Below are 13,168 nucleotides of genomic sequence, written 5' to 3' on the forward strand. Positions count from 1 at the left end.
TCCAACAGTGCAGAAGAGTTCCTTTTTCTCCACACTCTCGCCAACATTTGTTGTTGCTAGTTTTTTTAATATGTGCCATTCTCACTGGTGTAAGATGGTATCTCATGGTAGTTTTTTTTTTTAATTTTTTTTTTTTTAATAGAGGCATTTATTTATTTATTTGTTTGTTTGTTTTGTTTGTTCGTTTTTTGTTTATACATGCACTGGGTGCAGTCAGAAGCTCGGGAGGGTGAGAGAATTCACCAGAGCCAGAGCGGGGAGCAGAGCAGGCAGAAGGACCGAAGTACACTGCTGAGGGGAGCAGCGGGCGGCAGGAGAGGTCTGCGCGCCATGTGGGACCCTCCTCCAGTGGCCGGGGAGCAGCCGGGGATCGAACCGGCGCCGCAGAGGTCGCCGGCAGCTTCGCAACCCAGCGCTCAACCGCTGCGCCACCAGGGAGGCCCCTCTCATGGTAGTTTTGATTTGCATTTCCCTGATTACAAGTGACGTTGAACATTTTTTCGTATGCCTGTTGGCCATTTGCATTTCCTCTTCAGAGAAGTTTCTTTTTAGCTCTTCTGCGCATTTTTTGACTGGATTATTTAGTTACAGTGGTGGGAGTGCTGTAGTTCTGTGGTTACAAATACCTGAAGGGTGTAACCTTATACAGCATTGTTAACCAATGTTGACTCAATAAAAAAAATAAAATTTGAGACTTAAGAAGCGAAATAATATAAATATCATTAGCTCGAAGGGAGAACTATTAAATGGAAATTTATTTTTATTTATTTATTTTTTTGTGGGACCCTCGCCAGCGGCCAGGGAACCATCCGGCGCTGCAGAGGCTGCCGGCAGCCTTGCAGCCCAGCGCTCAACCGCTGCGCCACTAGGGGAGGCCCTGGAAATCTATTTTAAATTATATTTTTAAATTTTAAAAATAAATTTTTTAATTATATTTTTTTAAAGATTTATTTATTTATTTGTACAAGCACTGGGTACAGTCAGAAGCGCGGGAGGGTGAGAGAATTCACCAGAGCCAGAGCGGGGAGCAGAGCAGGCAGAAGGACCGAGGTACACTGCTGAGGGGAGCGGTGGGTGCGGCAGGAGAGGTCTGTGCGCCTTGTGGCACCCTCCTCCGGTGGCTGGGGTGCAGCCGGGAATCGAACCAGCGCAGCAGAGGCTGTGGGCAGCTTCGCAACCTAGCGCTCAACAGCTGTGCCTCCGGGAAGGCCCCTGGAAATCTATTTTTAATTACAGGTGTTTAAAGGTAATTAAGAACAAAATACAATTCACCTTTACAAGCAAGTACTTCTTAAAATTACATGTTCTGGAAAAAAGTCAGTAAATTGACTGCTTTGCTAAATTCTTTAAATCATAAAAAATATCCATTAAGGGGCCTCCTTGGTGGCGCAGCAGTTGAGCGCTGGGTTGCGAAGCTGCCCGCAGCCTCTGCAGCGCCGGTTAGACCCCCGGCCACCGGGTGAGGGTCCCACATGGCGCAGTGGACCTCTCCTGCTTTGCCCGCTGCTCCCCTCAGCAATGCGTTCTGTCTGTTCTGCTCTCCACTCTGTCTCTGGTGAATTCTCTCACCCTCCCGCGCTTCTGACTCTGCCCAGTGCTTGTATAAATAAATAAATAAATCTTTACAAAAATACATATTCATTAAGAAACCATCCTCAATTTTTTTAAAAGAAATTAGAATGTAGTATATTTTAAGACTAAAAGTTCCACAGGACATTTCAAAGTGTAACAGGGTGGTACCAGGAAAGGGGGAGGTTCCCTGTCCCACCCAAGAGAGGGTGGAGCTGAGCAGGGAGAGGAGAAGCTGCAGAAGGGACTGAGGAAGGAAGCAGGATGGAGCCAGGAGACCTGGAGTAGGTGCATGGAGCCTAGAGACACGTGAAGAAACTGCGCTTGTCTTTTGGTCGTGGACTGGGTGACACAGATGTGGGTGAGACCCGTGGGGTGGTGACAATGGCAGCTTTTATCTTGATGTTGATTTTGCTCTTTTCCTTCTGGGCTTGTCTGGTTGTTTCTGACCCTTTTCTGTGGGTCCCCACTGGAAGATGCTTTAGACTTGTGGCAGGCTTTAGGGTCTTGTTCTGGACCAATCCCATTTGGATGGAGTTTTACCCATGAGGGGACAGGTAACTTTGGGTGCTTCATTTAGAAACTAGACTCTTTGCCTTACCTGTATTATTTCCTAGTTTTATTAAAATTCCTTCCCATTAAAGTCTCATATGTTTTGTGTTGATGCGGCGGATGGCAGAACCCATTTAGAATAGGCAGGTTTGCGGGGTTTGGGCTGCCCCTCTCCCTGTCCTATAACAAAAGGACATTCTTCAATGGTTCTAAGATTCAGAAGATGGTAATAACAAAGCTGAAGCAGAGTTTACACTCCAAGAGATGTAGAGGATTTATATCTTTACAATATTTTCTAGTCTTAATCTTTAACTAGTTCTTTTAAAACTTACTTCCACATTATATTAGTATTCAACAACCCCTTACCTTCTCAGTTTCATTAGCAATTACTGACTAGGAGTTCACCATCACTGTTCTTAGAATTGTATTCATCAGAACTAATTTAAAAAAATTCTTATTTTTTGTTCCCAGTTACATGCTCTTTTTATTATTCTGGCTTTGTAGTCAGATCATCTTTGGCTATTCCATATGAATTTCAGCAATATTTGTTCCATTTCTTTGAAGAATGTCACTGAAATGTATCAGAATACATTGAATCTGTAAATGGATGGAGCTGGAAGGGATTATGCTAAGTGAAGTCAGAAGGAAAAAGATAAATATCAGAGGTTTCACTTATATGTGGAATACAGAGAAACTGAACAGAGGGTTAGGAAAAGACAAAACTTGCAAGCTGACCATAGAGCTAAGGCATACAGTAAGAGAGGAGAAGGGATCAAAACAAGGGAGAGAGGAGCATTAGGGAATATGGTGATGGATCATGGAAGCTATGGTGGTGGGAGAACTATGGGGACACCACCTGGGGAGAAATCAAATATTATACAAAAATGAACAATGATGTAAATTTATTAAATAAATTTAATAAAATATTTTGTAGGAAAATTTAATTTTCATCACTTAAATTGTTTTTCAAACTGCATGGATAATTGGGGTACTCAAATATTGTATGAGTTGAAATCAAACAATGCCTGTATAAAAATCTTAATAGTTTTAAAATATCACATATTCCTGGTAGTTATTTTCTCCTTAGAATAACACAATTAGGGCCTCCCCGGTGGCGCAGCGGTTGAGCGCTGGGTTGCGAAGCTGCCCGCGGCCTCTGCGGCGCCGGTTCGATCCCCGGCTGCTCCCCGGCCACCGGAGGAGGATCCCACATGGTGCGCAGACCTCTCCTGCCACCCGCTGCTCCCCTCAGCAGTGTACTTCAGTCCTTCTGCCTGCTCTGCTCCCCGCTCTGGCTCTGGTGAATTCTCTCACCCTCCCGCGCTTCTGACTGTACCCAGTGCATGTATAAACAAAACAAACAAATATAATAAATAAATAAATAAAAACATGCCTCTATAAAAAAAAAAAAAAAAAAAAGAATAACACAATTAAAAAGCATTAAGCATTTGGAGTGTTAACAGAAAACCTTACTTTAAGGAAAGTCTTTGGGGAAGAAATTAGTCCGGAATGACCTCTATCAAAAATAGTTTGGGGCCTCCCCTGGTGTCGCAGCGGTTGAGTGCTGGGTGGTGAGGCTGCCCACAGCCTCTACAGCGCCAGTTCGATCCCCGGCCACCGGCAAGGGTCCCACCAAAAAAAAAAAAATTTTGGTGGCCTCCCTGGTGGCGCTGGGGTTTGAGATGCAGCCTATGACGCTGTCCGCAGCCACTGCAGCATGGGTTCGCTCCCCCAGCCAGGGAGCGGCCCGCATAGCCCAGCAGACCTCTCCTGGCTAGCCCACTGCTCCCCTCAGCGGTGTATTTCAGTAGATCTGCCTGTTCTGTTCCCCATTCTTGTCTCTGGTGGGTCCTCTCAAACCCCCTCCCCCGCCCGACCTGTGCCTCTGGCCTGTACCCCAGTTCTTGTGTGCATAAATGAATAAATCTTCAAAAAAAGAAAAAAAATCATTGATGGTTAATAACTAAAAAAAAAAGTTTTGGATATGTACACAGATTCAAAATGCATATATCTCAAACAACTTACAAATAGGGATGACATGCTTTGGAAAACTGTTACAGGACTCAAAAAGGCTCTAAAGATGACAAAGATAATGTCAAAGATGCATGAGAGGTCATTGAATGTAACTGTTCTAAAAATGAGTTCAGCAAAAAACTTTAAAATATTTTTCTAACATATGATTGACATTTAAACATTTCATATGTAACTCTACATGTTTATATATTTTAGTTTTATCAAAAAAACTTTCGAGGAAATCTCATTGGGAAAAAGGGGTATAGCTTCATTGGTTAGATGCACAACTCAAGTTTTAGAGGTACTTTTACTTTATGTATAATGAAGAAACAATGGTATAATTAAGATATAAGAAAATCAGTTAGTTTGATTACCTCCTCAAAGAGATTTTCCCTGAACCTCTCAGTGTATGTATCACCTTGTCATTCTCTACCTATTGCTTTGCTTACATATCACTTTTCATGCTGTGAAATTACTTACGTGTTTACTGTGTCTCTGGCTGGAATGAGAACATGAGGACAAGACTCTGGCTTGTCCCACTGAACTCCAGGAAGTAATGAAGTTTGTAACAGGAAAAAACAAGGGAGGTGATTAAGGCAAAGCAGCTGGAATGAAAGGAGCTCCAGCAGTTTATTTTGTCATCTAATGACGCTAGTCTTTGAGGGATGTTTTTCATGTAATGGACATGTGTAAACCAAGCACTGTCTATAGAAACATGCGCATTAGTCAAGAAACACAAAAGGAAAAAAAAAACAACTAGAAGGAATTCAGTTTATTCAGATAATTCTTCTTTAAGTTCCCAAACAATATTTACAAATAAACAGGTTTGTTTATAATATTTGATGAAATTTTAATTTGTTTAATTTTTATTTTAGAATCAAAACTACTTGAAGGGGTGAAAAAGAAAATATTCCATTTTTTCCATGTTCCGTTTCAAAGTGAAAAATTTTCAATATAACAGTATTTAAGTAAGATTTCTGTTTTTACTCTTTTGGAGAAGAAATGAAAACTCATGAAACAAAAATACCATGAAGACAGAATCTGGAAGTTGTTTAAAGAAAATTTTCAATTAGAATGCTTAACTTTTGGTTTACCTACCAGAAACATTTTTAGTAATAAATTTATAACATCTTTCCATATCCAAAATATATTAAATAGCTGAGACAAGGTCATTTTTTGAACACCTAATATTACTGCTTTAAAATACCTGTTGCAGAATTCTAAGTTTTAGACTATTTGCAAATAAAACAATTATGTCAGCCAATATATATATATTGATACTGTTTTAATCTATATAGTCTTTTAAAAATTCCTTATTTCTTTCAATTGCAGTTCTTTGATTTTTCTCTTTCAAAGATTTGTTAGTGAAGAACTCTAAGTACTCTGAATTCCATCCATTTTGCTTAATGTGACTAAACAGGGGTATGTATCTCTGGGATTCTTAACGTTTCTCTAAACTGAAAACTTAGTTACTCTACAAATTTGACTGAATTACACTCTCATTAACTGCCTGTTTTTATATATATAAGATGTTTGCTAACATAAAAAGTTTAAGAAAATAATGAAATTTTGCTATCTTAGCTAAATCTTCTAAATTCAATGCAAATATCTTGTCACTTTTTAGGGTCCCCTAGCACTTGAAAAAAGGTCTATTCAGCTCTGAGGGATCCTTCTCACTGGGACAGAAATAGTTGACGCAGAGAGGTTGCTCAAGGCACAGTTACAAAGTATACCCATTTTTCTATGATGATTATTACTACAGTGTTTTTTCACTTTTCTTTAATGCTGAAAAGGGGGGGGGATCTATGTCCACAGGATTAAAAAAACTTGTATTTGGAAAAAACAGCAATTTCAACTACTTTCAGTGAGACTAAGAAACCAAACAATCAATTTGCATTTGTGGGGCATTATTTAAATTATTAAAATAAGACTAAACCTACAGCATTAGCTAAAGATTCTAACCTTTATTATTTAAGTTACCAAAAATTAAAAGAACTGTTTAAATTGTGTAATACAAATACAAAAGAAATAATCTTAAGGAAAAGGCTCTCAAGGAAAAAGGTGTTAAATGTGCTTTAATCCCAATATAATAATCTAAAGTTGCTTTCAGTATAAAACTTTTAAAAAAGCTTCAGCAAGGAGAAATGCTGAAAATAGGAAAACCAAGTTCTCTATTAAAATATACTTTAGAAGTGAAAATTAGAAAATATTGAAATTAAAGAAATTTGTTATGTTAGACACCGAATTACAAGTAATACGAATATAAATATCAAGAATGATGAAATGATTGGTCTAATGACCAATCCCAATTAAAAAAAACTTACTTTAAGTGGCACAATAATAGAAACAGAAATCTTCATTTTAAAGATTTTACTACTGTTCTTTAAACTTTATATTAAATGCGACATTTACTCACCTTTTTCTATTAAAATAATCCCAAAGAAATCAGTATCTAATTGTAATAGCTGTATAGTAACAATTCAAAAAATGAATTTCAAAATATTGTTAATGTTTCTGATGGCCAGGTAGGTAGTGAAAATAGCCTAGTACAGTTCACTCAAATGATTACGTGAAAATAATTCTGGTATTTGGGTATCAGAAATTGATTTTCTATTGCATTACATGATATAGCATTGCAGCTAAACAGTTTATAAAAAGTTCTCAAGGTTTATATTCCCTACCACATTTACATATATTAAAAAATGTTAAAATAAAAAAATGTAAGTAAAAAATACTTGAAAAAACTTGTTAGATCTCCTTTATTTCAGTAGACAGAAGACTATTTTCAATGTCCTGGCTGAAAGGGTTCTTGTTGCCATGGAGCTGGAAGGAGAAAACCCACAAAGATTTAAGATAAGTTAATTATGTAGACTAATGGTTCATAACAGTATAGTAGGAAGAACTGAATTAAGTTAGAGACAGAGGGATCAAAGTTTTCTAGTTGTACAACTATCCTATACTAGGCATGGGATGCTGAGAAAGTTATTTAAGGCTCTCTAGAGTAGTTACTGGTCTGATAAAGAACAGTAATATCTTTCCATCTCTCTCAAGTATCTTGTGAGAATTAAATGAAGTAAAAGATGTAATGTGCTTTACTTATAGGTTCACTTAGCACCTTCCTTTAGTACCATTTATGGTGCTGAATACAAAGATTATGATCAAGAAATCAAAACGGTTGTAGGGATTTTCACATTTTTATAAGGATGCAGTTTTTGTGATCTCTATGGATTATATGCATTCATGAAAACTACAAGGTGTGTTTATTTAAAGTTATTTCTGGTTACTATAAGTAGATAACTTTTTATTTCCATTTGAATACTATAATCAAGGAGGTAAGAATTACAAGTTTTGGAGAGTCAAATCTAGACTTAATCCCAGAGCTATCTTTTTTAGCATTACATTTAATTATTAGAAACATAAAAAAAGCTCAAATGCAAACCATGACAAGCTTTATAAAACAATTACACTAAAATTTCTTATCTTTGAAATTAAAATGCCTTTTTTTAATTCGCAGGTTTGCCACATCTGCTATGCTTGATATGTCTGTAATTGCAGCAGCAGCAGTAGTAATAAATAAAATTAATTAAAAGGAAAAAGCAGTCATATATTCTCATATCCACTCTCTTGCTTCTTTCTTTCTTCCTTTACTGCTTTCCTTCAGATTGTTTTTTTTTTTAAAAGATGATTTTTTTTTTTTTATAGAGGCATGTTTTATTTATTTATTTGTTTGTTTGTTTGTTTTGTTTATACATGCATTGGGTACAGTCAGAAGCGCGGGAGCGTGAGAGAATTCACCAGAGCCAGAGCAGGGAGCAGAGAAGGCAGAAGGACCGAAGTACACTGCTGAGGGGAGCAGCGGGCGGCAGGAGAGGTCTGCGCGCCATGTGGGACCCTCCTCCAGTGGCCGGGGAGCAACCGGGGATCGAACCCGCGCTGCAGAGGCCGCGGGCAGCTTCGCAACCCAGCGCTCAACCGCTGCGCCACCGGGGAGGCCCTCAGTATTTGTATTTTTCACTTTCAAAGATGAACTTGTAAGGTATAGTTTTAAAAGCTGTTATTAAAAACTTTTACAAATGCTTTAATGATTGCATCATACTTCATGATATGGATTAACTATAATTTAGTTATCTATTTCCCAAAATGTTAGGCTTCATTCAAGAATACAGTGGTGGTATTATCAATTCTTTTTATTTTCAGTCTTTGATAACTAGATTTCTGCCTGACAATATGACTGAACTCTGCTTGATATTTGAACAATTCTACAAATCTTCAAGGAAAAAATGAATGCACTATAACATTGCTTATAAATCTATTTACAAAAATATATAAAGATAAAAGTAAAAACTCAGTGAACCAAGCATTGAAACTTGTGAAACTTACCATACGTCCAAGGAACTTCTGGAAGCACACCTGAATCAGGAGAATAAGGATATGCAGCTTGTGGTAATGGTTGATGGGAAGCACACTGTGAAAAAATGGGTTGCTGAAAATTGTAAGAAACAGGCATTTGAGATTGAAAGTACCCATTGCCTGGCACAAAGTCATTTGCTTGTGATTCTCCAGAAAAGTAACCAAAATATTGAGAGTATAAAAGATTAGAATGTGTGTTCTGTACACTTGCAACTGTAGTCAACATCCCAGGTGGTGATGGCTGTACTTCATATGATGTTATCCCCTGGTATGTCTGAGTAATGGAATTGCCACTGCTGCTGCTATAATGATAAACACACCAAGCATAGTAAGGATATGACGTTCCAAATGAATGCTCAGAAGAATTATATGTTGGGGTACATGAAAACTGTGGCAGTTCATTCCAATATACAGCAGCATTCTGAGTTACTGAATTTTCGTTATTGCGTCCAAAAAAAGTGTTTTCAGCTGCTCCAATGGACAGAGTACTGGAATTCAGTGTATCCTTAATATATTTTTCTTTTGACTCAGTTTCTGCAGGCTGTGTTTTATTTATTTGCAAAGTCGGAACTTTGTTCTGAATAAATATGGATTCTGGAGGACTGGTGCATGCAGAATTTTTAAAAGATGAATTTAATATTTCATTATCCTGCAGTTCAAAGACAGTGTCATTCACTTCTAAATTGGCATGGATATCCTTTACGAAATGGAAAACAGGCTTGGAAGGCACTGTTGCATTAGACAAAAGAGAAGGATCAATTTCTGGTTTCCTGTATGAGGGACATGTTTTCTCTGTAGGACCTGGACAATTCTTGAGAAGTTTCTGTGAAGGTGCCTCATGGATTTTAGAAAATGTGCCATCTACACATTTTTTGTTATAAACTGACAAAGAATAATCATCTTTTTTATCACTTTTTGTCTCAGCAACACTAAAATTTACATTTCTTTTCTTTATACTATTTAAGTTTCCCTGTTGACTGGTAAAATCTTCTGAAGTATCCGATGAAGTCTTAGTCAAATCTATTTTGTTCTCTGAATTTGATGTACAAATGTCTTTCAAGTTCCTTAAAGGTAAAAGTGAGCCAGGTGGTGATCTTTGTATTTGAACCATTTTTGGAGATATATGACTTTTTTCCTGATTATCACATGAATTTGGTCTTACTTCATTTTCACTTCCAGGATGAGATTTTGTATTTCTATTAAGTGAAACACATACATACAAATATCTTTAAATATACGGTCACAAAATATTAGCATAAATCTATCTTTGAAACTTTTATTCATGAGAAGATTTACATTTTTTATTGCTATTGGCAGTAGATAAGTAACATATTTTCCCAGTTTTACTTCATTGGTTGAATGTAGTCACGTTTTCTGCTAAAGGTGATATACCCTACATTTCAAATATATTTCTCAATACTGTAATAACTTACAAATACTGTAAGTTATTTGCCTTACATATTTCCCAGTAGAGGGGAATAGCATTATCCAACTTATTTAATTGTCATTTTTAATTCCCTACTTCAGTTTTCTCTTGTAAATAATTGAAAAACCATGGTTCTGCCCTGCAGAAAAAAAAGATCAGCTTCAATCATTACAAAACACACTAAGGTATTTTGTCCAACTTTAAAAAGAAAATCAAACTCCCTAAATACTTTGTCAATTTAATATCCTTGTCATTCCTACCTAAATTTAGACAGTCTCAAGCAGATTGAAGGAAATATCCATTATGAAAATGTCTAGAGAGTTGTTAATATAGGTTTCCAAGGTATTATTTTTTAGGGTCTTATCAAATACTTTGAATACATGTTGAAAAGAAAAAATAAGCGCTATTTCTCCACAGTTAAAATAAAGTATTTTTGGCTTGGGATTTTATATGTCCTGAATCTACAAGCCCCATATTTTACTGAATTCAGCCTCCTAAAAAGGCAATTTAAATGACAACGTACATTATACAAAGCCATGTAATACTTTGGTAAGAGTTTCTACAAATTATACAATTTGACTTTATCACATTTCCAGTGTTGTTTCAGTGATGTCACTACTTTACAGACTGGCAGCTGCCTGCATGAATTATTCTTTTATGCATTTAGATATACTTTCATGAAGATAGTGCCCTGTATCTGTAATTTTTCTGCTGAGAAAAGGTTTAATTTGTTGACTGGCAATTCCACCTATACTTAGTCACTAAAACGAGGATGGTTATAGAACTGGTTTATGTTAGCCTATTCACCTTTATGCCAGTACACAACTATTTAAAGAGTCTTATGTACCAAGAAAAGGATTCTAGAAATGTGGTAAATAAAATGTTGTATTTAAAGTAGTAAACCCAAGTTAGAAAAAATGAGGATGCTTTTTTATTGCACATTTTTCATTATTCTTTATAAAAAGAAGGAAAGAAGTCTGTCACAAATTCAAAATCTTACAGTTCAATGGAATAAGGTTAACAAGTCCAGTAGGACTACTTTCATGTCAAAATAAGAATGTAAGAATGTAGTGATTTTTCCCACGAAAATAATTCATTTTAAAGAACTAGTCTATTCTGAGATCACATTAGCCAATGTTATGTTAAAGCACCCTTCTATAAAACAGTAATATATTTATGTGTGTCTGTAACTAATTTTTTACTCGTAATAAATGTTAGCAATTTCTATCTTTTTAAACAATTTTGAAATCTGGCTGGTCTGTAAAATCCATTGTTTTAAAAAACTGATTCCAATCACTTGTCTTACTCTTTCATGCCCCTTTTCATGAACCAGTTACTAAGCCCCATCAATTATTTTATTAATGTCTGTCAAATATATGAAATTAACTTTACTGATTTTGTAAAACATCACTTTTTTCCAAGTCCTGGTTGACTACTGCTAACTATACTCGAAACTCCTTACCATTTAAATAATTAAAAAACACATTTCACAGGACATTACTCTTCAATACTTACAGAATGAAGTTCAAATTCCTCAGGACTTAAGAGAATACATAAACTGAAACGACCTTTTCCCCCTCCTTAGCTTACTCTTTCCCCTAAGTTACGTGTGTGATCCAACAGTTACTGCATTGTCGGAAAAGTCATGATGCATTTTGCAGCAATGGTACTAGTTTGTTTTTGGAAGTACTAGTCATTCTCACCTATGTTACTGCTAATCATTTGACAGTTGACAGTTCTAGCTTCATTCTAACAAAAAAATGAGCAATTTGGTTGAGTTTTGGAGATTTTACAAGTTGAAGATGGCAATCCAAACTCTGCATTTTTGCCATGTATTACTGCTTTACTTCCATAAAGGGAAGAATGTATGCCAAGCTTGTGAAAAGTGGCATGAAGTTTATGGTTACATCGCTCTACAAGAATGTCAGTGCTAATGATGCTTCACAAATTCCATGCTGGTGATTTTGATCTCAATAATGCTCCTTGGTCAGGAAGGCCACCGGGGTTGTTGATGACAAAATAAAGACCTGATCTTGTCAAACCCACATTACACAACACGAGAGACTGCAGAAACATTGAACACCAATTATTTAAGCATTCACGACCACCTGAAAAGACTGGGATGTGTAAGTAAGCTCAATATTTTGGTTCCTCGTGACCCAAATATCACTTTTTTTTTTTTTTTTTTTTTTTGCATAGAAGAACTGGTGTGTAGGTCAAAGGCACAGGGGGGAGGGGGAGAAGGGTGTGTGAGAGGATTCACCAGACACAGAATGGGGAGAACAGATGAATTTATGGAAATACATTGCTAAGGGGTGCAGCGGGCAAGACAGGAGGGGTCTGCTGTGCCCATATGTAGGTTAGCTCCATGGCTGGGATAGAACTAGGGCTGTAGGGGTAATAGCGCTAAGACTTATTCCCTAGGCCACCAGAGAGGCCCAGAAAATGATCCTTTTTTGAAGTGACTGATAACTGGTGATGAGAAGTAGATTATCAATGTGGTGTAAAACGGTCTTGGTCCTGATGTGATGGTTTGCCTCAAATGACATTGAAAACAGACATGTCAAAGGAAGGTTATGCTGTCAGTGTGATGGGATTTTAAAGGTGTTGTGTTTTTCAAGCTCCTACCAAGGAACCCAACAATTCGAATGTGTATTGTTGGCAATTAGAAAGTTCGAATGAATCCATCATCCAGAAACATCTACAGCTTGGTAATCATAAAAAAGTTGTGTTCCATCATGACAACACGAGACCACACACAAGTTTGATAACTTGTGTAAAATTATTGGAGCTTGGATGGGATGTGTTGCCGTATCCACTGTACTCTCCTGACCTTGCACTGTGAGACTTCTACTTGTTTTGCACTCTTCAAAACTCCTTGTGTGGTATAACGTTCAATTCAGATGAAGCTGTAAATCAGCACCTTGTTCAGTGTTTCATCTATGAAGACAGGTCCTTCTAAGAAAGGGAATTAGGAAGCTCACTGAAAGATGGCAAAAGGTTATCGAACAAAATGGGCAATACATCATTGATCTTTGTTCTTTACATAAAGACCTTTGAAAAACATAGAAAAATGCATCATGAGTTTTCTAACAATCCAATATATAAAAGATATTTTATTTTTGTTCCTTAATATGTTTAGTTTTATGTTGTGTTTAGTTTAGTTTCTCTTCAGATAGGACTGATGGAAATTCCTAC

General features: G+C 36.8%; 1 protein-coding gene across 7 annotated transcripts in view; it reads right to left on the minus strand.

Moving 5' to 3' along the window:
* Positions 1 to 4,920: 4,920 nt before the first annotated feature.
* TEX15 (testis expressed 15, meiosis and synapsis associated) overlaps positions 4,921 to 13,168 on the minus strand; it is a 77,079-nt gene continuing 68,831 nt past the window's right edge. For all 7 annotated transcript variants that reach the window (XM_054700838.1, XM_054700837.1, XM_054700839.1 and 4 more), the window contains 2 exons: positions 8,515 to 9,740; positions 4,921 to 6,957 (listed from right to left, as the gene is read on the minus strand). In XM_054700838.1, coding sequence (XP_054556813.1) covers positions 6,920 to 6,957; positions 8,515 to 9,740 — 1,264 coding nt within the window. In that variant the 3' untranslated portion in view covers positions 4,921 to 6,919. The remainder of the gene's footprint in view (positions 6,958 to 8,514; positions 9,741 to 13,168) is intronic.

Source organism: Talpa occidentalis, unplaced genomic scaffold (assembly GCF_014898055.3).
Source record: "Talpa occidentalis isolate TD23 unplaced genomic scaffold, MPIMG_talOcc4v2.1 talOcc4.4, whole genome shotgun sequence".
NCBI lineage: Eukaryota > Metazoa > Chordata > Mammalia > Eulipotyphla > Talpidae > Talpa > Talpa occidentalis.